Source organism: Pseudonaja textilis, chromosome 2 (genome assembly GCF_049901715.1).
Source record: "Pseudonaja textilis isolate UNSWEBS1 chromosome 2, rPseTex1.2, whole genome shotgun sequence".
Classification (NCBI taxonomy): Eukaryota; Metazoa; Chordata; class Lepidosauria; order Squamata; family Elapidae; genus Pseudonaja; species Pseudonaja textilis.
Window position 1 is genome coordinate 225,302,870 of NC_141991.1, and position 26,406 is coordinate 225,329,275.

General features: G+C 37.2%; 1 protein-coding gene across 42 annotated transcripts in view; it reads right to left on the reverse strand.

The window, feature by feature from the left end:
* The window catches only part of POC5 (POC5 centriolar protein), a 31,987-nt gene that overhangs the window by 1,406 nt on the left and 4,175 nt on the right, over positions 1 to 26,406 (reverse strand). For 2 of the 42 annotated variants that reach the window (XR_015742294.1, XR_015742293.1), the window contains exons 4-25: positions 24,891 to 24,993; positions 20,423 to 20,533; positions 18,767 to 18,963; positions 16,649 to 16,825; positions 16,322 to 16,438; positions 15,594 to 15,773; positions 12,647 to 12,809; positions 11,835 to 11,912; positions 11,627 to 11,704; positions 11,442 to 11,519; positions 11,240 to 11,323; positions 11,040 to 11,120; positions 10,845 to 10,922; positions 10,652 to 10,729; positions 10,462 to 10,542; positions 10,242 to 10,328; positions 10,062 to 10,139; positions 7,086 to 7,255; positions 6,743 to 6,859; positions 4,805 to 4,981; positions 1,785 to 1,916; positions 601 to 876 (exon numbers count right to left, since the gene is read on the reverse strand). Coding sequence is in view for 13 of the 42 variants with exons in the window: in XM_087927161.1 (XP_087783287.1) it covers positions 1,773 to 1,916; positions 4,805 to 4,981; positions 6,743 to 6,859; positions 7,086 to 7,255; positions 10,062 to 10,139; positions 10,242 to 10,328; positions 10,462 to 10,542; positions 10,652 to 10,729; positions 10,845 to 10,922; positions 11,040 to 11,120; positions 11,240 to 11,323; positions 11,442 to 11,519; positions 11,627 to 11,704; positions 11,835 to 11,912; positions 12,647 to 12,809; positions 15,594 to 15,773; positions 16,322 to 16,438; positions 16,649 to 16,825; positions 18,767 to 18,963; positions 20,423 to 20,533; positions 24,891 to 24,993 (2,457 nt within the window). In the remaining 29 variants the exon portion in view is untranslated. Of the gene's footprint in view, positions 1 to 600; positions 877 to 1,451; positions 1,917 to 4,804; positions 4,982 to 6,742; positions 6,860 to 7,085; positions 7,256 to 10,061; positions 10,140 to 10,241; positions 10,329 to 10,461; positions 10,543 to 10,651; positions 10,730 to 10,844; positions 10,923 to 11,039; positions 11,121 to 11,239; positions 11,324 to 11,441; positions 11,520 to 11,626; positions 11,705 to 11,834; positions 11,913 to 12,646; positions 12,810 to 15,593; positions 15,774 to 16,321; positions 16,439 to 16,648; positions 16,826 to 18,766; positions 18,964 to 20,422; positions 20,534 to 21,468; positions 21,571 to 24,890; positions 24,994 to 26,406 lie in introns of those variants that run through there. The other 40 variants (XR_015742302.1, XR_015742301.1, XM_087927167.1 and 37 more) reach the window with 38 other exon arrangements.

A 26,406-nucleotide genomic window follows, 5' to 3' on the forward strand; every position in this document is an offset into this window, starting at 1 on the left:
TGCAATGGGTAATGATAAAGTAATTAATGCTATTGTTATGGATGTGTTCGTGTGGTAATCGGGAGCCAAGCTCAACCTGAGGCAGACCGTATAGTCTTATAATGTACTGTACCTTATATTAAGAATCTGAGGCAAATAAACACAGCATTTAGTATTCCTAGTATAAATTTAAAGCACATTTGCCTCTTTATCAACAATTATTGCATGTAACAAACAAGCAACACACTTCTCAGTTAATATGGTTTAGTCCTGAACAGACACACTTATGATACAGCTGAAGCAATTCAGATTTGAACGAGAAAAAGTGATTTAAGTGCACAGAACTGTTTATGTAATAACTTCAGCTATGTTTTTAGTTGAGATACCAAAAAATGCATCTGAGGTGCTAACATGACTAAATATACCCCGATCGCATTTTCTTTTTCAGTCTGAATAGCTACAGGGCCCAATCCATAGTATAGTACTTGTCTGATCACTTTCAGTACATCTGCTTTATTTCTTAAGCTCCTGCATCCATTTTACAAACCCAGATTACCTTCTCATGCTGCAGTTAGCCATTTAGTAGTAGGTGTACAAGTGATGTATATACTTAAGAATTACCTTAGGGAGAAGCAAGTTGATGTAGCAGGTTGTTTTCCCCTACTGGCACCCCTATTTGATCACTAGGGTGGGCAATATGACTGGAAGAATCCTGGCAACTGCTCTCAGATTGAGAGATCCTAGTTAGCATCATTAGCACACCGCAGCCTCTGCTTTCTTCACTGCTGCTTCTTTGTCTTCTTCTAAAGACTGACATCAGTCCTGACATTCCATTATGCTTACTGAGGTCTCCTTACAGTAGCATAAGAGAGAGCAAGGATGGAATAGCCTTTGGAGCTAAAAGATAAAATCCATGAACACAAAACGGCAAATCTTCAATAGTCCCACTGCAAATTGCAATGGGAAATATTGTTCCCAGTATGGAGAAGACTCACAGCACTGTTATTTTATGTAAACGTTGGTGTTTATTTATTCATCTAGATTTAGGGTATTACGATAACTAATTTCACATTTCTTCCCACCACCACCACCACCCGGGGGGGGGGGTGGATTATACATTCTTAAAAGCTACACTGAAGGAATCTGTAGAATAATTGGTGAAAGTACAAATGGGGTTGAGATGTCAGTGAATATTACTAATGAAAACACACAACTGGAGTAAACAGCAACAGCAATAAGTCCTTAGATTTATATACGATGAAATAGTGAAGTAAGACTAATAAACCACTTTTATGTTGGACAAAATGAAATTTCTCTGTAATGTTCCTGTTCTATGAATGGCTGAAGATAAAATATAGCAGAACCAAAACAAAATTCTGAATGTAAAGTCTGGTTATATGGATAATTTAGACAGCAATTCAGAATGTGGCAAAATGATCTATGCTCTTATTCACATATAAAGCAGAAATGCCTTTTAGAGTATACAAGTTCAGTGCTTCATTTTTATTAAAAACGTTAAATAAGCATATATAATAAAATAAGTTTAAGAAAGTGAAAATTTCAAGTATACCTTATTTGCAGTTACACAGAACTACATTGTGCCATCTTCAGTGGCCCACTTTTTACACTTCAAAATATCTCTATATGTACAATATTATTGAGAGGAAAAACATGATGCTTCTCGGGTTATTATTCTATTAATCTGCAAACATCGGGGAGCACATTTTAAACAATAACCTGGAAAATTTTCTCTATGTGCTTAAAATAAAGTACAGGCATTTCAACCAGCTAACCTACTCCACTACCTTTATTGACTGAATGTTGTGAGTGTGGGCAGGAGTTTTCCCGCTGTGTCCTAGATGTCTCACCCCAATAGCATTAGAAGGCTGGTGCACAGTTCGGGGATATTTAGCAGCAACAGCTTGAGATACAGTTTGCTGAAAGATATAAGAAGGAAGTTATTATTTATTTTCTATCCAATTTTAACAATATAAAAAAAAAATTGGAACACAAAGGACAAATATGGCCAGGACTTGCAGAAGTTGTTCCATAGCTCAGGCAATACCCTCAGATTTTGCTAAGCCACTCCCATTTTTTTTTAATAAACCAGTTAAACCTGTCTAGTCAAATAATATCGCTGAACAGGTTCCAGCACTCCCATTTAAAACAACAAACTATAGCCTAGATAGTCTGAGAATCTGTATTAACAGCTTTTCTCAAGATATTCTTGAAACCAAAAGGAACCACCACCACAAAAAAATCAAAAGTCCTCTGGGAAATTACACAGCAGCCCACTACAGTACGATTTTCTGTCTCATTCTGGGCCATTTTAGATGTGGGTTTTGTGGCTGCAGCTATAGGAAGAAGTAATTATCACTAGCACCTAGTTATGCAATGAAGCAAATATCCCCTGCTTTCATTTGGAAATGGAGTGGTAATAATCTATTGCAGCCATCTCCCACACTTCCATGTGTCAGCCCATAGAGATGCAAAATTTACAGCCTTTTCACATAGCTGCAGCTCTTTTGTAGAAAATCTACCAATGAGCATAGGATTCTTCTCAAATGAAAACATCGGCCCTCAACTACTAGTAAATCCCATGTCTTGCTGGATCTAACAATAAAGGTTGTGTACTGTACATGTTTCAAGTGCTTTGCTGAGTTGCCATGGAAGCATAGAAGAGGAAGGAATTTCTTTTGGCCTTTGAAAACACAGTCATGAGTTCACATCCAGTCTCCCAACAGAAACATCACAGCAAGGAGAAAAGCAAACATGGGGCTATCCTACAACCAGCATCGTCTAGCTAGAGAAATGAGGGAAGCTAGGCCTGCTGTACTGAACTCAATCCATCAACAGCGAGAACATTAACAAGGAAAAATTTGCCTGGTCCCAGATGGTAAAAGTAATGCTAGTCTATAACCTGTCACAAAGTAATGCCCACATGTGTTTATTTAAAATGAATTGAAGAGATTTTGCTTTCAAAAGCTTTCTCTGATTTTTTTTTCTTTACAGCATCATTTTAAAGGAAACTGACAGAAAAGAAACTAATTAACATGCAAATTTGTGAATATACCAAAAGGTGAGGTGAGCAAAACGATAGATGAGGTGAGCAAAAAGAAGCTAGAAAATTCTATTTAGCTTGTGATGAAGAACCAGCCATTTTTAAAGATAATCAGAGGAAATGCTATTGCATTTTGGCACACGATGACAGTATCATTTTGGTCAGCAGTAAAAAGGCCTTCCCTTAGGTGGTGCTTGTACTCTGGTGTACCATTATACAATAAAAAGATACTTAAGATTTAGTTGGGATTCAGTGCCGAATTCTAATTCAGACCTAAAATGAAGTATCTAGCCTGTTGGCTTCCACAAGTTCCATTCATTTTCTTTTGTCTTGCCCCTCTTGGAAGATGTTTTTCCTTAGTTTTCAATTGTTTCCTATAATATCAATTGTGACATGAGGGCAAATTCATGAGGGGGTCGGCTTTCTTCTTCATCCAGTAATTGCTGCTCAACTCTTCCATTTAAAATATCTAACTGGCAAAAACAGAATAGGAAGACTGCATCACCAGTTCCCTATGTTCTCATCTGAGTTTGAGAAACGCTACTCTTTACTAATCTGCATCATGGAAATCAAACTTAAAATCAAGGAAAATGGAAGTATATGTTTACTCTGGAAGCAGAACAACTATCCCCATTGGTATTTCTCTCATATTAAATCAGACACTTGGTTCCTCCGTAGTCTCCTTAATAACTGGAAACATTCCAGACCAGCATTTTTTTCTAACCACATTTGAAAAACCTCAAAACTAATTTGGCACCTTCCATATGTTCCTATTTCCATATTCCAGTTAACAGAACAATCTCTTTAGAGTGCTATGGAGCACTAAGATATATTCTATCCAGTCTCCTGTTTCTTGCTTCCAACTGACAATTCAAATTCAAGACTTCCCAGCAATCACACAAACTATTTGGGGTTCCTTCCTATTTATTTTTATGAATCTTAAAATTTACAAAATATATAATTTTGAATATCGAGAGATAAAAAATGTGTACCAAAAACCAATACAGATAATGCTGATTTATTTCCAAATTCATAAATCCTTCTTGAGCTTAAGACAAATGTTGAAGAAGACTGATTGGTTCTACCTGCTATTAGGAAATGGGTGTAGTATAGTTTAAGGTGAGTTTTGCAGCTACATGAACAGTATTTTATAGTTTCTAACTTTGTTTTTCATATATACTTAATTCCTTTCTCTCCCTATGGATGGTAGTGTCTTCTTCAATCTTGAACCCTTGGCCAAAGGCAGGAAATTTGATGGTTCTATGAAGTATCTTAACTGTTTCTTGCACTGCTTTCTTTTGGGCAGAAAGTTCTGGTGTTGATTCTGGGCTCTGTTGGAGCCATTTGCCTAGCTTAGGAGTCCCAGTCCCAAATGCTCCTACCAATACTGAGATCATTTTGGTCTTTTCTTTCCAATCCTCTCTAATTCGTCTTTCAGACCCTGATACTTTTTCAGCTTTTATATACTCCTCCTCCATTTTGCTGCTGTCACTTAACCCTGCTACATCTATCGCTAGTGCCATTTTCTGTTCCTTATCTACTATCACAATGTTTGCTTGATTGGCCAGTACCTGCCTAATAGTACAAATAGAATTCCATCACATGCTAGACAAACTACAGTAATCCCGAAGAGTAGACCAATTAATTCAGTAAGCATTTGTAATCTGAACTTCCACAATAACTCTGATAAAAATCCTAAAGCAAAAGTCACCAATTAAAAGGAGACATCAAGTGCAGAAGTTATTCATAAAACTCATTATTTACCTGAGTGACGGGATGATGTTTCTCTACCACAACAGAATTCATGGGGGGAGAAACACCCACGACATCTAAGTTACTGCAAATACGATTCTTTGCTGCAAAATCTGAACGACCGGTGATTTTTGCAGTGACTGTCCTTCCAGCCTTTTGTTGACCTGATGTTACCACCCTAGTCATGGGCTATGGCAAACCAAATAAAAATCCTAATTATACAAGAAACACATAGCACTTCTCAGAGCAGTTTTAAATTATAAGCCAGATTTCTTAATATTATTTTTCCATATCTTTGGCTAGGAAAAACTGAATATGTAAGTTTTTGGTTCCTGGACCATTAAATCCTAACAGCATATTCTTACAACAATGGGGCACATTCTTTCTATAGTCTTGATAATTGGAAATACAGTCCTGTTAGTAAATTATGGATTTGTATCATGACACAAGCATTTCTTCAGAAAAGGTGAATAGAAGGTTCCATTGTAGCCCACAAGCTTTACTTCTATATAAACAAAAAAACCTAATTACTAGAGCTGCAGAAGTGTTGTTTTTGAAATTTTTTGAGCTAGAAAGGAAACCCTGGGGACAATAGTCTTATGAAAGCTTCTGGTGCTCTCTTCACCAAAAGTACGTATTTCAGAGACATTCACGCCTTCAGGGTCCTTTTCCTTATCATTGTTTGAAGCAGTTCATCGATCTAATTTCTTGTCTAGAATTTCACTTTTGAGAGATTCCAAATATTTCATAGAAAGGATTGCATTAAATCGTTTCATAATCATTGATTACCTGATAATACAAGGAAACTGTTGTTGAGTCAACACCAGTGATTTAACAACAGGCATTTTTTTTGTCTTCCCCTATTGCAAGAACTGACGGATGTAGGAAAATGGCCATGTAGGTAATCCTTCACCTATGATCACTCATTCAGTGACTGAAGTTAAGATGGTGCTGAGCAAATGGTGGTTAGTTCCAGCAATCCCAGGACCCCTCCATGATCATGTGACCATAATTTGGAGCTTAGCAACTGATTTGGACTTATAGCCAGTTGCAGCGCATTGCAATCACGTAATCACTATTTGCAACCTTCTCTTCTGGCTTCTCAGAAAATCAATAGGCAAAGCTGGCAGGGAAAGTCACATGTCCCTGGAGTAAGTCTCCTCCACATGTACATCCTCTTCTTCTCTTCTCTGCATTCATGCTGCACTGGCCATTCACCACCACGCGACACCCACTCCCTGACTTGTGCTGCACTCTCCCCAAACCATGCCACACCTTTGTGTAACCTTGATTTGTGCCACAATCCCATGCATTCTTCCCAACCCACACCACACCCTGGCACAGTCTTCTCACACCTCATCTTTAACTTCTCCATTTGGCAGAAGCCATGAACCTGTCTGCTTGGGATTTGCAACTTCCTGCTGGCTTCCCCCATGACTTTGGTTGTGGAAAGCTGACAGGAATTTGCCTTGCCTACCAACCATGGCATTCAGTTAGCAACAGCAACCAGGACTGCAAAGATTGCCATAGCTTAGAGATGCAGTTGCACATTATGACTGCATTGCTTAGCAATGGAAATTCCAGTCCCAATTGCTGTCATATGACGAAGACCACATGAATGGTCACTTAGTATTTTCACACACTTGAATCTATCCTCAACTTTGATTGAAAAATCACATAAAAATGAAGTATGACATTTTAATTAAACTTGTAGCTTCCAGATACATACATACATACATACATACATACATACATACATCTATCTATCTATCTATCTATCTATCTATCTATCTATCTATCTATCTATCTATCTATCTATCTATCTATCTATCTATATTTTGAAGTTCCAGTTCCAATGAGCACTATATAAAAATTTCCCATTAATCATGTGGAGAACAAAAATAGTTGAAAACAATTAAAGTAATGTTGGTGGTGGTTGTTGTTTTTTACCAGTTTTGAAATGCACATTGTGCCCGATCCTGATCCTGTAGCAGCACTGCAGGTTAATGCAGCAGCAGAGTCTAATCTGGTTTGAGATGTTATTGCATGGCCTTGGTGAGAAGAAAACTGCAAAACAGCAGGAAAAAATGGCAATAGTCTGATTTAGATTGAATACATACCACCCATTTCCTAATTCAAAATATTAATATCAGCATATTGCCTTGATTTTCACACCCAGTAGCTCTGTAATGCTGATTTAATAACTTATCCTCATTTATTAAACTTTCCTAAGATTAATTCAATGGAATTGAAATCTGCTACTGACCAAGGTTGTATTACAGTGAACACCTACCAGGTCTTCTGTAGGAGCACAGCCAGCTGTTGTTGGAGCAAAATGAGGTGGTGGTTGCGGCAGTGAGGAAGTAGATGGCATAGGTTGATCATACTGAAATGAAGAAAATTTTGCTGTAGGTCCACCAGTGCCAGCACCAGATTCTGCTCTTTTTTCTGATGGATCAACTGCTATAAACAAATTAACAAACATTCAGAACTTAACAAAATAACAAAGAGATAAATATTGCTAATAGTTAGACAGTATATATCTAATTCTGTTACGTAACTATGTATCTGTATAATTTACAAACAAAACTGGAAAGTGCAGAGTCGTATACAATTTTTAAAAGCTGTATAATTTGTATTTCCCAATGTAGAGACTTACATAGAGTCAGCCCTATTTGTTGCCATCTTAATTTAAAAATAGCCCTACAGTATTTATTTAATATGATATGGTGGCTGTCTTAAAATTATCTATTACCTTTGTACATGATAGTTTATTCAGAGAAGTTCTAAGGTTTAATAGCTAACCTTACTAGGTCTTTGCCAAGAAGGACCATAATCTCAATTCAATATAGGGGAAGAGTTACCCTGTGGTAAGATGATAAGATTGAGTGACTGTAAATTTTAAAATAAATCAATAGACAGAATATATATAGATTTTGCTCTCTGATCCAGTACAGTTGGAAGCTAATCAAATCCGAATAGTTTTTAAACGTATATTTAAATTGAAAAAGTCATTTTCCTACCATAGTGAGAGGTTTGGGCACAAATTATAAAGACATTTTAATTTTTTCTATAGACTGCATATTAGAGAAAACAAAACAGCATCTGTATGCATTTATGTATTTGTGTTGTATTTCACCTCCTTTTTGTTATGTTTTTAATTTTGTCATTTTGATACAGAATTTGTTCTTCACAAACACAAATATAAACAGTTTTGAGGGGCAGCTGTTGGGCAGGAGGGAACTGATCTGGCCTAAAGGCAGGGTGGCCAGGGTTAAAAATGCTATGGTTTTCTTTCATGGAGAAGATTTAAGATTCAATACAACTTCTTTCCAGTTAAGATATATTTGAGATTAAAAAGAAAAGGAAGCACTGCTCAATATTTATTGAAAGATCAAGGAAAGGCTATTCCTGAGAATGCAAAACTTTTATGTAGGAAGGAATGTAAGGACATAAATCACATACGTTTTATAAAGGTGCCATTCAACATATTGCAGTATATGTAGTCCTTGACTTATGATCACAACTGAGCCCAAAATTTATGTTAACTGAGACATTTGTTAAGTGACTTTTGCCCCATTTTATAATCTTTCTTGCCACAGTTGTTAATAATACGGTTGTTAAGTAAATCTGGCTTCCCCATTGATTTTACTTGTCAAAAGGTTGCAAAAGTTGATCACACTTATGACACTGCAACTGTCATAAGTACAAACCAGTTGCCAAGCATCTGAATTTTGATTACATGGCCATGGGATGCTGCAGTGGTCAAAAGTGTGACGAACGGTCAAAAGTCACTTTTTTCAGTGCTGTTCTAACTTTGGTGACTAAATGGACAGTTGTAAATCAAGGACTATCTGTCCATCACTTGAGACTTTGAAGAAGAGATTGGACTGCCATTTGTCAGAAATGGGGTAGGGTCTCCTGCTTGGGCAGGGGAAGGGGGGTTGGATTTAGATGACCTACAAGGTCCCTTCCAACTCTGTTTATCTAATAAGACACTTAACAGACTATCAGATCCAAATTCAAAAGATCATAGTGGTTTACAGCATTGCCAAATTAATATTAGCAAACAGTAACATTGCAAAATTACAACGTGTAATGTTGTAAGCCGCCCAGAGCTGTATATGAGATGGGCAGCCATATAAATTTGTTCAATAAAAAAAATAAAAATAAAACAGATTTAGGACAAACGACATAGTCTGGGCTTAATGGATCATGCAAATCAGCCAAGCTTCCAGAGGATTAATTCCTCAAAAAGCTTTACGTTACTCCATGCTCCAGCAATTAGAAATCTAGGGCTAAACTATACATAGTGATATGAGCATTTCAGTCCCATAGGATTCTTTGAAATTTATGGAGACGAAGATAATCTTCTGTTCAAGTTCTGTCTACAAAGTGTCTTTTCCCACCAAGTAGGATGTTTGATGGTAACAAATGTCTCTCTTAAGGTATTTCTTATTCTTCTGGCATCAGCTATGGCATATGTGTAAAGACACAGTAAAATATGGGGCTGCTATCATTAATAAGTAGCCCTGAGGCATGGACTTAATGAAAGCAGGAGTCTCCATGTTCACAAACATTTACAAATAGTCCTCTGCTTGTGGCTGTTTAACGGTGGTTTGAAGTCAAGATGGTCTCAGAAAAAGTAACTTATGACCTGTCTTCCAAATCGCAACCATTGCAACACCATGACAATCTCGTGATGCTTGGCAAACAGCTTGTATTTATGATGTCTCGGGTGACTGTGAATTGACAAGCCAATCAATTAGGGCAACAACTGTGTGATCCACTTAATGATGTGATTCCGATCACATGATATTTGTATAACTATCACATTGCTTTGTGACAAAAATTCAATCCCAGGTGAGATCTTTAATTGAAAACTACCCATATACACCTGTTGAATTCTTGCCACTGAATGTTACGAAGTATTGGAGTGCCATCCTGTGGTCAAACAATAATTTCAGTTTTTTTTTTTTAAAAAAAAGCCTTCGCTTAGGAAGAGAAATAAAAAAGAAAAGCACTGATTCAAAATATGGGCTCCAATGTAAGCTTTTCTGAGCTTGATCCCACTTAGCCCCGAGACTCAGGAAGGGAAATAACTGTCTCCAAATTCCCCATCTGCCTCTTTGGTCAACCTGCCGCTTCCAAACCATGTGGCTCTGGGGCTCCTTGCCACACACTCCAGGAAGCTGCAGCTGCCTTAGCTCAGTCTCCCTGGCCGCCCCTCTGCTCTTAAGACCCCCTGCATTCCACCAGCCCAGCTGACCTTCACCATCTTCTTGCTCCTGCTGCTGACGAAAGATGTTCGGTCTGGGTGGTGGGCCAGGATGAAGCTGACTTCGCCCTGCAAAAAAGAAAAGCTAAAAGCATCCCGAGCCTCAGTGCTTTTTTGGCCACCCTACGCTCCAAGATCCCTGCAGCCCTGGGTTCCGTCAACCCAGCTGACCTTCACCGTCTACTTGCTCCTGCTCCTGCTGCTGCTGCTGAACCATGCTTGACCTAACCGATGGGCCAGGCTGAACCGGATTTCTCCCTGCAAAAAAAGAGAAACAAACAAAGAAAAAAAAGCTAAAACCAGCGTAGGAGCTTCAGTGCACCAAAAGACTTTTTTTGCCACCTTACACTCCAAGACCCCTGCAGCCCTGCGTTTCATCAACCTAGCTGACTTTCACCGTTAACTTGCTCCTGCTGCTGCTGATGAAACATGCTCGGTCTGTTTAATGGGCCGGGATGAAGCTGATTTCTCCCTGCAAAAAAGAAAAGTGAAAAGCAGCCTATGAGACTCAGTGCACCAAATCGAGTTTTTTTTGCCACCTTACGCTCCAAGCAGCCTTGCGTCCCATCAGTCCAACTGACCGTCACCGTCGACTTGCTCCTGTTGCTGACGAAACATGTTCGATCTGTTTGATGGGCCAGGATTTTGCTGATTTCGCCCTGCAAAAAGTAAAAGAAAAGCTAAAATCAGCCTATGAGCCTCAGTGCACCAAACCACCGAGCCACCCCCCACTCCAAGACCCCTGAAGCCTTGTGTCCCATCAACCTAGCTGACCTTCACCGTCTACTTGCTCCTGCTGCTGACGAAACACGCTCGATCTGGTTGATGGGCCTGAATGAAGCTGATTTCTCCCTGCAACAAAGAAAAGCGAAAAGCAGCCTATGAGCCTCAGTGCACCAAAACAAGTTTTTTTTTGCCACCTTACACTCCAAGACCCCTGCAGCCTTGCATCCCATCAACCTAGCTGACCTTCACCGTTTACTTGTTCCTGCTGCTGCTGCTGAAACATGCTTGATCTGCTTAATGGGCCAGGATGAAGTGGATTTCTCCCTGCAGAAAGTGAAAGAAAAGCTAAAACCAGCCTCGGAGCTCCAGTGCACCAAAGGACTTTTTTTGCCACTCTTCACTCCAAGCCCCCTGCAGCCCTGCGTTCCATCAACTGAGCCGACCTTCACCGTTAACTTGCTCCTGCTGCTGCTGCTGCTGAAACATACTCGGTCTGCTTAATGGGCCGGGATGAAGTGGATTTCTCCCTGCAGAAAGTGAAAGAAAAGTGAAAAGCAGCCTATGAGCCTCACTGTACCGAATCACCTTTTTGACACCCTACACTCCAAGACCCCTGCAGCCTTGTGTCCCATCAACCTAGCTGACCTTCACCATTGACTTGCTCCTGCTGCTGACGAAACACGCTCGACCTGGTTGATGGGCCTGAATGAAGCTGATTTCTCCCTGCAACAAAGAAAAAGTGAAAAGCGGCGTGTGAGGCTCAGTGCACCAAAGTGCTTTTTTGCCACCCTACACTTGAAGACCCCTGTGGTTGCATCAGCTCAGCTGACCTTCATCATTGACTTGCTCCTGCTGCTGACGAAACATGCTTGATCTGATTAATGAGCCAGGCTGAAGCTGACTTCGCACTGCCAAAAAATAAAAATTTAAAAGAATAGAAAGGCTAAAAACAGCCTGAGCCTCAGTGTACCAAAGCACCTTTTTGCCATCCTACACTTTAACACCCACGCAGCCCTTCATTCCATCAGCCCAGCTGACCTTCACTGTTTACTTGCTCCTGCTGCTGACGAAATACGCTTGATCTAACTGATGGGCCAGGCTGAAGCTGACTTCGCACTGCAAAATAGAATAGAAAAGCTAAAAGCAGCCCCTGAGCCTCAGCGTACCAAATCACTCTTTTGCACCATGCTGGGCCTGACTGCTGGGCCAGGTGGGGACTGGTTTCACATTTCAAAATAGGAAAGAAAAAAAAAAGCTAAAAGCATCCCCTAAGCCATAGCACGCCAAGTGTTCAGTTCTTGAAGGAGAAAGTCAGAAGTATGTAGAATTATGCTGAGGGCATAATAAGCTCAGTCACAAATCTATGAAAAAATTCAATATACTTGAAAATAATGTAATTCCTTTGGAACTGAGATAGAAACACTTTTTTCTTTCAAGAAAGCAAAAGGTGATAAAATAGTTTTTAAAAAGGGGACAAAGTATTGATTTGGTCTCTCATTATTATTTGTGGAAGTTACAATTCTCTACAGATACATCCCGCAAAATTTTTAAAATCCATTTATTTCTAGCACAAAAGTGAAACTTAGAATATACCTTATATATGCCTATTTCTTTCAATGGCCTCTTAACCCCAAGGCAATACTGTTAATCCTCCAGAAAAGTACTGTACTTTTTATGGTTAGAAAACCTGAAAAATTTACATCAGTTCAGTCTTTTCAACTTGCTGAGGAATTCTAGGCACTGTTATCCTATCACATCTGAAGAGCACCACCTTAGGGAAATCAGCAGAGATTACTCGCTGACATAAGGCCAGCATGCTAACGATCTTTCACTCGCCTCATAATACTAACCCTGGTCAAGTTTGAAATCTTTGCTCTGGAACATGCTCATTGCCTCTAAATTCAGTGCGCAGACACCCCGCATGAAAGCCTTCTTCATAGCATCTTCATAATCTTGTCTTTGGTTCTGCAGTTCAATAATTTCAGATCTGGCCTCCTCAAGTGCACTATTTACCTGAACCAAGAAATAAAAATTTTTTTAATTAATGACAATCTCATAGCAGATTTGATAAAAACTTGAGGTGAGAGTAAACTGCAGTTAATTGGGGCTCCTTTAAATAAAAGAAAGAAGTAAAATGGAATCAGTACTGATTCCACAATATTTTTTTGTTTCTTGACTGCTGTAAGGGAAGGGTACAATCTTCAATGTTTTTAAAAAAGAAAGAGACATTATGTATATTACAGTAATGGTGTGACTACAATGGTAAATGGGATGAGTTCAAGCAGAATGGCTCCTTCCCAAAACTGTATATCCTTTCCCACTTGGGAAAGAGACTCAGTCTTGCACTCAAAAGGAAGCCAGAAGTTTAGGTTGCTTACTGTTTCCTTGTCCTTTTGCTGTACTTTATGGAGCAGATAATCAAAATGTCACCTTTGCCTACAATAATCCTATTTAAATTTTCCTGGAAGTAAATCCTATAGGTCCTTTCTCCTAAAGTGAAATATTGTCAAAACCAATTTTTTTTTGTAAATTTTATTTGAGTTTTCACAAAGAGAAAAAAAATACAAATAAAACATCTTTTTTGAAAGCAGCATAATCCCGGGTTACATTTCTTCGTACAGATACAAATTCAGGTTCATACTCATTTTTATATTCTATTCCATATCTTATTACTATTTTACATTTTCTGCATAGCTTCTCCCCTTTTAATTTTCTCAATTTTATTTTAATTATCTCATCTCAATTCAGATCACTGTATTTATATTTTTTGTCTGTCCTGTTTCAATTATCTCTTATCTTTTCTCATTAAACAAAATTTCTCCTGTAGTTACTGATTGGAGTATGACGCCTTTATATCTTTTCCCTAAAGTTGTAACATTCAATATGATACATAACTTCCATTCGGATTCTGCTTGGTACATTCTTAAAATACACACTGCATTCTTAAAAAAAGAAAAAAAATTATAAATGTATATAATTAAAACAACATTCCATTCCAATTCAATTCTATAATTAATATTAATATTCATTAAAGTCTTAACATCTTTAACATTACTTTTCAATTAAATATCATACTTCTATGGGAACAATTATAAACTTTCCATAGTTAATTCCCCCCCTTCACTTATATTTTATAAAACATTGACTAATTAAAATGTTCCCGTTCCTTCCTAATTCAATTTTCTCATTTATTTTATTTCACTTATTTTATTCACAAACATTTCACTAAATTACACTAACTATTTTATCCCTCATTTTAATCATACGTTGTTTCCAATTTTCTAAAGTTATTTCTATTACTAATATAACAATGCAATCTTATGTACCTTTACAGAATCCCTTTTTCAGTTAGATTTTCACCCATTATCTCTAAATAGGTCCTGTTTCTCTATATCTTGCTCCGGTCCTTTGTAATTTCTTTTCATTTCCTTCTTCCCTTTCTTCTTCTCTCTCCCCCTTTTACCCCCTTGTCTCTCTACCTCTATTTCTCTCTTCTGTATTCCCCTTTTCTGTTGCTTTCCAGTATTATACTGATTTTTCGAATTATTTTTCTTTTCTTTGGTTGCTTTTTTAAGTCTTAAATTCTCCATTCTCTTTCCCCCCTTTCTTTTTTCTTCCCCACATAGAATTACTTGTTCATTAAAGATGGCTTCTTCTTTGTCCCAGTCTTCTTGTTTTGCAGTCTTTTCTTGTTGTTTCTCATAGTTCCAAATTTCCATTTCTAAGAATTGAAAGACAAAGCCAAAAGAACCCTTCCCTTCTTGTGCATCTTCTTTGTACTTTTTAAGTTCCATTTTCAATTCATCCAGAAGTGGTGCCATTGTATAAATTTTTAAACAACCACCCAATTGATTTTAGTCATTCATATATAAAAACCAAAAATCCAAAGATCACCAAATAATCCAAATACACGCAAGCTGTTTCTTTTTTGCTCTTTTTTTTTCACTTTCTCTTCCTGGGGTTACTATTTAGTTGCAAAGTTTCAGTTAAAATGTATCTTTTAGAAGTCTTGTTGAAGTTTTACTTTAGATTCTTTTTAATTCCAGGCAGTCTCCTCCCTCTTCCAGATCCTGCCCTTATTCTTTTTCTCTCCCTTCCTGCTTATGAAAAAGAAAGTTTTTAATGTTCAGAAATCTTTATTATCCCTTTGGCATTTTGTTTTATTTTCAGCTTAATTGCCTATTGATGTCAAAGCGGATTTTTCCGATTTCTTATTTAGGTCTCTTAGTTGTCAGTATAGGGAAGGAGAGAAAAGGGGGAAAAAAGCCAAACCTTTCCCTTTTCACTTTCCTTCGCTGCTTCCGACTCTTCTTTGGGAGCGATGTTATTTTTTGTAAGTTTAAATTCCAGGGTACCTTGGTTGTTGCTTTTACAATTTAACCCAGTCAGCCAAAACTTTCACTTCTTATCTTCCTCCTGCACATTCTTTTCCGGTCGAGTTCTTCTTTGTGGTGGCCATTTCTGACCACCGCTGCAACCGGCTTCGGTAAAGGGAGTAATGGCCAGCTGAGGAGGAGAGATGCGGCTCTCCTCGACCCTGCTGGCGGTCTCCCCCCTCTTCACCACCTCTACAGGGTGGCTTAGCCCTGAAACCAGCCGGCTTGGGGTGCTCCAGCGGTGAGCCCAGACAGAAACCGCGCACGATCGCAGATTTCTGTCTGTTGCCGAAGCCCTTCAAACCAGAAGTCGAGCAACTCAAAACCAATTTTTGTTTAATTTAGATAACACCCTCAAGTGCTATCATATCCAACTTCTTTCCTCAAAGCTAAACATTCTCAAATATTCCAAACTCCTTACCGTTTGAAGTTTGGCTTCATACTCATTGCTGAGTGCCGCATGCACTGATTCCACACTTGACTGAACTGCCTTTTCCATTCTTTCTTTCTCTTTTGCATTAAAGCGGGATCGCCAAATCGCCCAGGCTTTCTTCAACAAGCCTAATTTATACAGCCGATCAGCCAGTTTGTTTGCGTACAACTGGAAAGGAATGTCAGCAAAGCAGGCCTGAGTTTCACTACACTTTATTTAACTCTTCCCAAAACAGGACTCTACCTGTGCTATAGTTGTACCATACCAAAATTTGATGAAGAGTATAAAAAGTATTAAATATATACTGCAGTATCTGTAAAACATTTTTATACTGTATAAACTATAATACAATTATAAACAAACCCTAACTTTCAGCATGAAATCAAACAAAAGCTTGAACTGACATTGACCATGTTAAAATATAGATCTTATGCTTTGTTGGCATTATAAACCAGAAGGGATGAATAATGTTGTAACACTTTTTATATTCATGGGATGATTGTAACAATTCTAAACAGATATAATGTGATCCTAAAGTGCAAAACATCATTTTTAGAATGCAAATGCAGTTTACTGTGACTGATTATTTATAGAAAAAAGAAGATGAAGGATTCCATATAAAACTGTTGATTTTATCAGTTTTTTAAAAAATATAGTTTTTCAAATGGAATTTTTTTTAGAAAAAGCTTGATTAACACGAGCAAATCCATATATACCTCTTCTCTGGCCTTTTGTTTGCCCAAAAAATGCTGAAGTCGCCATTTTGCAAATTTTTTCATTAACTCTATCCTGTCCTTTTGTTTCTCAATTGCATTTGTTAGATTTGCAATTACCTGAACAAAAAGAAATTAGAAAATGCATAAAGAACATTAACTATACAATTAATTCATTTGAACTTGGTCATTAAAATTAAGCACATAGTCCAGGGATAGAGAAATATTGCTCTCCAAACAATTATTTGCTGCAAAGGCAATTCTTAACAGCAACCAATAAGGAAAATGAGGACCATGTAAAATTTCCTCCTGTAAATTAGAACTTGTTACCTCATCCTTTCTCCCTAAGGAAATCTCGTATGTATGTAGCAATTCCTTCAAGTTCTCCATCTGATTAGTCAATTGTCTCATATCAGCTGCATGCTTTTCTCTTTCTTGTCTCATCTCTAAGGTATGATGTTCAATAAAATGAAGTTTCCATTTCCTCAGCTCAGTCAAAACATTAGTCTTAAAAGAAGTGAAGGAGTTGTTTAGTAGAGAAATAAAGATCAGACTGAGTTTTTAAAGGCTGTCTGAGCTTTTAAAGACTAAGGACACAAATGTTTTTTTAGTAAAACATAACACATATTCAGTGCTGAACCTGAAATTTTGAGAAACTTTCCATGACAGATATTATCACTGCTATCTAAGGAATATGCAAAAAAAAACCTGATATAGTTCTTTGCCTTCCTCTGGCAAGTAGTTTGTGAGGAAAGTATTCAAATAACATATTTAGGTCCTAAAACAAGATGAATGACAATTAAATAGCAACATTCTTTAAAATAATATTTTCCATAATTGTCTGTGCTTAGTTAAAAAAAAGAATAGCCTGAAAAATTTGTTAGGTTAAATAAAATATTATTTTCTGAAAATAGAAAGTATTTGTTTTTAAGCAAGATGTAGTTAGGGTTTAGGTGGGAATATTATACACAGCAATAAATTAATAAAGTATTAATAAAGTATTTTGGGATTTTCTTCAAGGATGGACATATCCACTTATAAAAGTTGAGAATAGTTTTTAAAAATTCTAGTACAAAAACATGTTATTTGAAAACTTGTCATATCCTATGTATATATTTATTAAAGTAGAAGGGAGATTTCAAATTCTCATTCAATGGCATTTTTCTAATATCTGCAAAATAAAGATATTAAAACCGTTTTATCTCCTAGCCTTAGATCAACAATTTTGCACACAACTGCAATCGATGGAGAAATGTTATGTAGCTTCTCCCTCCTTGTTCTATATCTCATATAGCCTGAATTATTTTTTTGCTATTTAAAAGAATCAGATTGTGATCCGTCATATGAGATCTCAGCAACATTTAAACCCATTTATACCTAACTTTAAATTTAAACATAAATATATTAACTTTGATTTTTAAAGATATATTTATATTTATATATGGATCTTTGGTTATTCAGGTTTTCTCCCACGTAAAATTGGAAGTATCTTGGCGACGTTTCGACGAAGTCTCATTCATCATCTTCAGGCTTGTGTCTTCGGCTTTGTGTTTCTCGGAGTAATGTGAGCTTGCAGCTGCTTCTTCCTTTTAACTGGGGTGGGGGTGTGACTTGAATGGGTGGGGGCTTGGCTGTGTTCTGATTGGGTGGGGGGGTGTTCTGATTGGTTGGGGGTTTGGCTGTGTTCTGATTGGCTGGGTGTGTGTTCTGTTCAGGTGGGGGCTTGGTTGTGCTCAGGTTAGTCCTACTTGCCAGGGGATTTGAGCTGGTGAGCTGTGATCCTATTGTTTGGCTTCGCGTTCGTGGTCGTGCCACATCTTCCTAGTGGGCGTCCGTTCGCTTCATGTATGGGTCGGAGGGGTTTGAAGCGGGTAGTGATGTAGCTGCGGTACGGCTTCTGGTCCGTGATCATGTCTCAGCATCTGTGTGGGTGTGAGTCTGCTTTCTACATGGAAGTGTGGTGGTAGCATCTTGTGTGGCCCTTGTGAGTGTGAATCTGGTGTCATTCTTCATGTTAGGTACTCATTTGTTAAGGAGGGCGGGTTCCCAAAAGGCTGGTCGGCGGGAGGTATCGTCTCATTTATTCATGCTATGTGGGCATTTTTCTATCTCTATGGCTTCTCTGATTATTCTGTTGTTGAAGTGTTCAGTTTTGGAGATAGTTCTGGTATTTTTAAAGTCAATCTCATGTCCTGTTCATCAAAACGTCACCAAGATACTTTCAATTTTACGCAGGAGAAAACCCGAATAACCAAAGATCCACATACAAATACCCGCAAAAACCTCAGAAAACAAATACACATATACACACACACAATGGCATAGGAACATAGTCAAAGGAGACTTTTTTGAGGTTATAATATTCCAGAAAAAAGACTGAGGAAAATAAGATACAATGAACCAGGTTATCCACAGTAGAATTTAACATATAGTAAACAAATTACCTACTTTAAGGCTGCCACTCCATAGGTCAAGAATGCTCTCTATGTGGGTCACTCTATCATCTGAAAGGCTCATGTCAGTTACGTATGTCCCTTGAAGATCTCTTTGACAAGATGAGGACCCTGGTGAAGAAGTTTCTTCTGAACGGATTGGGCAAAGTCCTTCCATATTCATAGGAGCTGACTCCTTTACTGAAGCTGAAACTTTAAAAACAGAAAACTAACTATGTCTCTAATATTGTATTACTGTACTAGATTTGCTGGATTTACAGAATATAAATTGAAAACAAAAGTGTGTAGAAAAACCAATGCTTCTACAAAAGCCCAATGCTATCTTGTGGCTTCTTACCGACTTAAACTACAACAAATTTGCTAATCTTTAATGGGCTAAAAATATTCTTTTTGCTATAGCAGATTTTAACATGAATGGTTCCAATTATTTTAAATAACAGTAACTCTTAAAAAAAAGTAATACATTTTAACCTCTGGCAGTTTCTGTAAATAATATACATCTTTTTGTTTGATGTTCTCTCTTTAAATATATGATTTGTGTTGGGTTAGAGAAATGTCTTTTAAATTCTGACAAAAAGGAGAGCAATAGTAATATGTGTATATTTATTTAATATCAATATCTAGGGGGTGTGTGTCAACCTATTCTCCAAAGTACCTGAAGGCAGGACAAGAAGCAATGGATGGAAACTAATCAAGGAGAGAAAATACCTAGAATTAAGGAGGAATTTTCTGACAGTTAGAACAATTAATCAGTGGAACAACTTGCCTCCAGAAGTTGTGTGTGCTCCAACACTGGAGGTTAAGAGATTGGACAACCATTTATCTGAAATGATATAGGGTTTCCTGCCTGAACAGAGGGGTGGACTAGAAGATCTCCAAGGTTCCTTCCAACTCTTCCTATTATTTACATATGTGTTATGGAATAAAAAAGTTATATATGTAATAAGCTTCTTTAGTGCTATTTTTCCTTTCTTTTAAAAGGGGAAGGATATTGAAGAATATTGTACTTATTTTTAAAAGCTTCATATTCATTAAAGAAGCTACTTTTGAATAAAGAGGTAACTTATAACTAGATAATAATTGTACACATCTACAAGTAAATACACTTGAAGACCATAGTGGACTTGATTTAAGTGATATAGTATGGTATAAGAGACATACATTAATTCAGATGTATATGGATAGAAGCAGGTTATTAACTGTGAGGATTTGTGTGTAAAAACTAAAATAAATTACCATCAGATTAGGCTTATATATTAAGATAACATAGGGGTGTCAAACTGGATTTCTTGGAGGGCTGGATCAGCATTGTAGTTGTCCTCTGTGGCCTGGCTACAGGAGGGGGGGAGAAGATGGAACGGATGGTTTCCTGCAGCACTCTGCCGGCCAATACGGGGCATGGGTGGAAGGGCAGTTTTGGCCGGTAGAGTGTTGCAGGAGGCCATCCAGGCCAAAAACAGGATGTGTGGGGGCAGCCCAGCCCATTTTCGCTAGCAGCAGCACTGAGGCCGGTCCTTTGCTATTTCCAGGCTGGTCCCGTGAGCTGGATCTAAGCACCTCGCAGGCTGGATTCGGCCTGCGGGCCTTGAGATTGACGCCCCTGAGCTAACATAACTATCCTCTAAGACTATCCTCTTTCTCATCCTAGTACCTGCTATCCTTGTTGTTCGGCTAGATGCTGCAAGTTCTGGGTTTCTTCCATGGCATCTCCATTTCACTCCTGCACTTTCATGCCTGTAGTTACTCATTCCTGGACTCTTTCCTATTTCAGATAAAAAAGACTAGCTATATTTAGACAGGCAGAATCAAATACTCAGCTCTGCACTGTTCACGCCATTGATCCAAAGCCTTTTTTTTATATTAATGCTAGCAATTAGTAATACCTAACTGAACTATGCCACCTATCAATAGATACAAACAAAGAGAAGAGAAGCTAGCTATAAAAGGAATTTGACGCTAGGAAACAGACCCACAGACTTTTATTACTTCCAGTCAGAGTGAAATACAGGTATGAATAGAAGCAAGAAGTAGCAAGACTGCAATCAGGTAGCAATACTTACATGAGGAAAGTGTATCTTATTTTATCTACTAAATTTATATGAAATGGGGATACAAGATTATGTGAGACATTTCTCACATGATTACTCTGAATCAACTAGTCTTTCCTATTTGAAAAATATTTCTAATAGTCTTTTGCAGTTTTTTTAAAAACCATTTGGATAAGTGCCAGTTTATAGATAATAGCACCATCACAAGTTTGATAAAGTACTTCAGAAGAAAGTCAAGCTTTGGGGCAAATTCACTCAAACACAAGTGCCCCTTACGGAGAAGCAATACAAAACAGCCACACATATGCCACTGCTGCACTGTAACTAATGTAGCCTTACAAATTTTGAGATTTAGTTAACGACATTGATTAATACAGGGCAGAAATTAAACTTCAATGCTAAAACATCCAAATGTAAGATCGAACATCATGGCATACTTTATTCTGATTTTCCCCCATCAAAAAACAAAACTTCTTTTAAACATAATTATCCTTAAATCTAAATTCAAGGGGAGGTTTTCGATTAGAGCCACCTGTCAAAATGCACTGCATCTAATCCATAAACTGTTGTTTTATTCAATTTATAGTTTGGAAAGTATCAACTTCTCTACATGCTCAATCAACTAGAAGGTCTGCAATCTATGATTTACCTCATGAAATGAAAAGTACCAGAGAAAATCAGGCAGCAAAACATGATGGTATCCCAATTTTCCAAGCCATTTTTAAAGGTAAAAACACCCTGAGATGTAAGGGCTTCCTAAAATTGAAAATATAATCAGTTACAATGCAATCTACTCACCTACCTGGAATCTTTTCGAAACTATCATTTTCTACTTTTTTTCTTCTTTCAACCTATCTGCATTGCTCACTTTCTATTCTTAAAGCTTTTCATGGCTCTTCCTGCGCATACATTTGTGTGGGAGCACAAATGGCATTTTATATTATAAATGCCTGATAAGGGAATAGGGCTTTCCTTCTTAGGAATCTAACCTATCACTGATGGATAACACTACGCCACCCAGAATCATTCACAAACATAAGAGGCACCAAAATCAACAAGAGAGCATCTAGTATATCTGAATGTAACAACATACATTTGGTCAATGTATTTTATGGTAGGCTGTTTTGCATTCAAGCCTATCATTTCCAAAAACAAATAACCCCCCAAACACCTAGAATAAACACATGTAGCAAACCGGATGAATATAATGATTTTCTATAGTTGGTCCTCTCAAAATACCTATTTTATTACAAAGATTTTCTGCCTTCCATTCACCATAGGCTACACAGTTTCATCTACACTTAAGAAGATTCAGTCTAAACTTCTCTGGACAAGTATTTAACCAACAAAGACTGTGCTAGACTCACCCAGAAGAATGGTAATTAGTCCTCAAAATCACCATTAAAGCAGAAAAGTATTGTTACCTCTAGTACTTGACAACTCTTCAGCTACCTCTCCAGATGATTTCAGAGGAGAGAAAATAGAGGAATGTTTGGCAGTATTTTGTCATAATAGGTTAGGACTTAAATATGAAGCTGATTAGTACACCTTTGCAAAATACTGTTTTTCTCATTAGTGTCAAGACATCTTGACATTGTTCTTAGAATACTCAGAATTCTAGAATCTTCCCATTATTTGAATCTTAGGAGTTTCTGCAATATGCTATTAAGAAGCTGCATTTCAACAGCCATGCTAGTTCCTCATTCAGCACTCTATTCCTAAAGTTTTCATATATGCAGTCATGGGGAACATTATTATTAACTTGACATAACTTAAGAATCCTTTTCAAAACATGCAAAATTTTCTATTTTACTCATAATCATGTTAAGCACCAAATAAATGTGAGATGTCTGCAGATTCAATAATGTGAAGGGGAGAATAACTGGGAACAGTGAAAAATTTGGTACAATCTGGGAACTAGGTTTGTGTGGAAATCAAAATACCAAGCTAGATCTGGAAGAAGATATGTTTCAATACCCGGTTCAATCATGAAATTTACAGGGTGGCTTTGGGCCATCTGCCTTTTGTCATCCTAGACGCCACATGGTTTTTGCTTGGGTGGGGTAAAATGGTATCAAAAATTAAATTTCTTGAACAGAAAATGAGTTAAAATATACAATAATAAAAGCAACTTCTTAAGTATAAGGAGAACTAAGGAGGACTAAGAGGTTGAGCTGGCCAAAATTTGTGGCAGCTTTGTCCTTTCCCTTCCTCCTGAATACAATCCTTTTATACACAGTATATTTAGACATGAATTCCCTTGCTCAAAGAACATTTGCTTCCATTAGATATGTAAATGAATAAAGACCTTTGTCACTAATTTCATACTGTTTCTCTACAGTCAGTCATAATCAATTCTTTTTAGCTCCAGATTAGGGGACTTGTTTTGGGTGCAGGTTATGATTCCTTAATTATAAATGGACATCTGCAATCACCTTCCTACTATTTTACTAGTGGACAGAAACAATATTATTGCCAAGTCAAGACTTGTTTCCATAACAGATATATATAGCACTTAGAGTATAACAGCCAAAAAAGCTAACCTTCTGTGGGTAAAAGAGTTTCATAGTTCCAGAGAATTATGTTGGCACTAGTTGTGAGATGTCACAATTGGGGATGTTTCACATTTTTTATGTTTTTATCTAGATTTTTGTCAACCACCTAGAGTGATTTAAGATGGGCAACTGTATAAATCTGCAAAATAAATAAATAACCATGCACATACATGTTTTTATAGAGAATAGGTTCCTTGGAGGAAGTGTTTTTCTTTAGGCATATTTTTTATTACCTGTACAAACAAATAGGTTTTCTTTTTTGTGAAAATCTAAATTGTGAACCAAGAGCAGAAATGGGTCAAACTGATGTTAAACATTATGTCCATTTGAAGTATACAACAGATGTTACACAACCATATATGTGGAACAAACATTTTATTAAGGCCTACTGCATCTTAGATTCTATGCCAGTATGGACACTGAAAACTATTCCAACTTTGTCTTTTCTTTGCAATTTTTTTTAAAAATAACTAGTTATTTTAAACAAAAGGTGCCTACAAACATTAGAACTTTAATGATGTAACATATTTTGAATGTCATTAGATAAATTAAAGTAGTGTTTAACATTTGAGAAAAGTAGATATTCATAGAACTGATACTTTTAGAAATGCCTCACAAATGATTTGCTGGCTAAAAAACATTGATTTATGCAAGTTACTAAATCTCTATCTGTCATGCAAATAAACTATCACGTTCACATTGTGATTTAATATGAAAAATTATATATCTAGCTTAGCCAACAATACTTCATCTAGGACAGGGGTGTCAAACTCGTGGCCCGTGGGCTGGATGGGTCATGTGCTGGCCCCACCCGGCCCAATTTAACGAAGGGGAAAAAAGTCCCGATACATCATGTGACGCCACTGTCATGATGCGAGTTTGACCCCCATGATCTTGGATATTTGTAAAAAAATACAGGACATACACAAGCTGTCAAACTATGCCACAAAACCTTTTTGATGTAAATTTTACTATAAATTAACAAAACATCTTAATTTGGATGTCTTACTAAAGGAAAATTACAAATAATTGTATAGGATCATAGAAATTGTGAGTATCGTGGAAGTTATGAGAAAACAATATTGTAATTAAGTTATGGAAAGGACCTATCTATAGTTGGGTGATAAAATAAAAAAATATCTCAGAATAAATACCAGGACTCATCAAATTCCAATTTTCTGGACTCACCAAATCCTGAAGACTTTCAGTCAATCATCACAGATGAGACTGAAGCAGATGAACCCAGGGCTTGATTTTGTTTAAGTTAACTTTCTATAATTTTTGCAGGTTTCACTAGTTCAGAGTAATGGCTAGGTCAAAAGCATACATATAACTCTCAAGCAATAAACTATATCGTATAATCCACATACCAAAATCAAAAAGGCCTTCAGCCTATTCAACTAGAAACCCTATTTTTGCCATGGATTCTCAAATTTCAGCATCTTGCACCTTTAATTCGTTTATAAAATAAGCCAGCCTGTACGCTTTGAAAAAAGCTCTGTTTCAAATATGTTACCTGCAGGTATCTGATGAACCTCCATGTGATCTGATTGTCGTAATCCACTTGGCTCAAATTTAGGGGTAACTACTGCATAACGAAGCAATTCTTCATATTCATCCTAGCACAAAAAGATAAATATTTGTTACTAAGTGAAAGTAAATGTTTAACAACACAATTGCATAACTCGTTACAAGCAGTTCTCAACTTGTTACAGTTCATTTAATGACCAAAGTTACAACGGCACTGTAAAAAGTGACTGTTTTTCACACTTGTGACCATTGCAGTATCCCCACGGTTATATGATGAAAATTCAGATGCTTGGCAATTGGTTCGTATTTATGACGGTTGCAGAATCCTGGGGTCATGTGATCAGCTTTTCTGACCTTCTGATAAGCGAAGTCAATGGGGAAGCTAGTTTCACTTAACAACCATGTTACTAACTTAACAACTGCAGCAAGAAAGGTCGTAAAATGGGGCAAAACTCATTTAACAAATGTCTCACCTAATAATATAAATTTTGGACTCAATTGGGGTCATAAATCAAGGACTACCTGTATTAAGGATATGCAAAGATTCAAAAATAGTTTGAAAGTGGTGTTTCAGAATATGAAGAAAATTTATGTAGCTCCTGTCTGTAATTCTTTCTCTATGATCATGAACTCTACATAATCTCAAGAAACAAAGTAGCTACTTTAAAAAGCTGAAGGAAAGTGTAGTCTCTGGACTCCAAATAATGTTATTTTAAGGAACAAATGAAAACATAGCACTACTTTATACCTTACTACCAAGGCAAGGAACACTCTTGAAATAATTTCTGTTTCAGAAATAATTTTTATTAAAGGTGACAATGTCAGAGTGATTATGTTCATGCTTGGAAGCTCAACAAAGTTATTCTTGGGGGTATTTGGGAGACCACAGGGAGTATTGGGGCCTTACACAGAAGCCTGAAAATTGACGACTTTTATGAATAGCAGAGATGTGCTAAACATATATTCGCTAAAGGACCTCTTCCTAATTATTCTCAAAATGCATAGAGCCCTATTTGTATTGCACAAATCACAATTCTTTAAACTCTGTTCAGGTGTTCAGAAAATAATAATAATAGTAGCATGAGTTGCTATACTCATGCATCGAGTCTATGAAAATTCACCATGGCCAATTTACTATCGGCCAACTTGCCACAGCCATCTTGCTGCAGGACAACTCACTGCGGGACAAGAGTTGCACTCATATCAAAGAAATGGTGGAATAGAACCATTAAGGAAAGGATGCAAAAAGAGGGGTAGAATGAAATGTGAATTGCAAAAACTAGAATATTTTTCATTTATTTTAAATAATTAAATAGAACTGTTAAATTGTCCCACAGCGAATTGGTCGTGTTGAGTTGGCCATGGCAAGTTGGCTGTGGCAAGTAGTCCCATTCTATCATGCATGCTCTGAACCTTTTTTGAACTGAATCCAAAACATTGCATTTCATCTATATTCAGATAGTCCTCGACTTATGAAAGGCTGACATCATTGTTGAAACCAA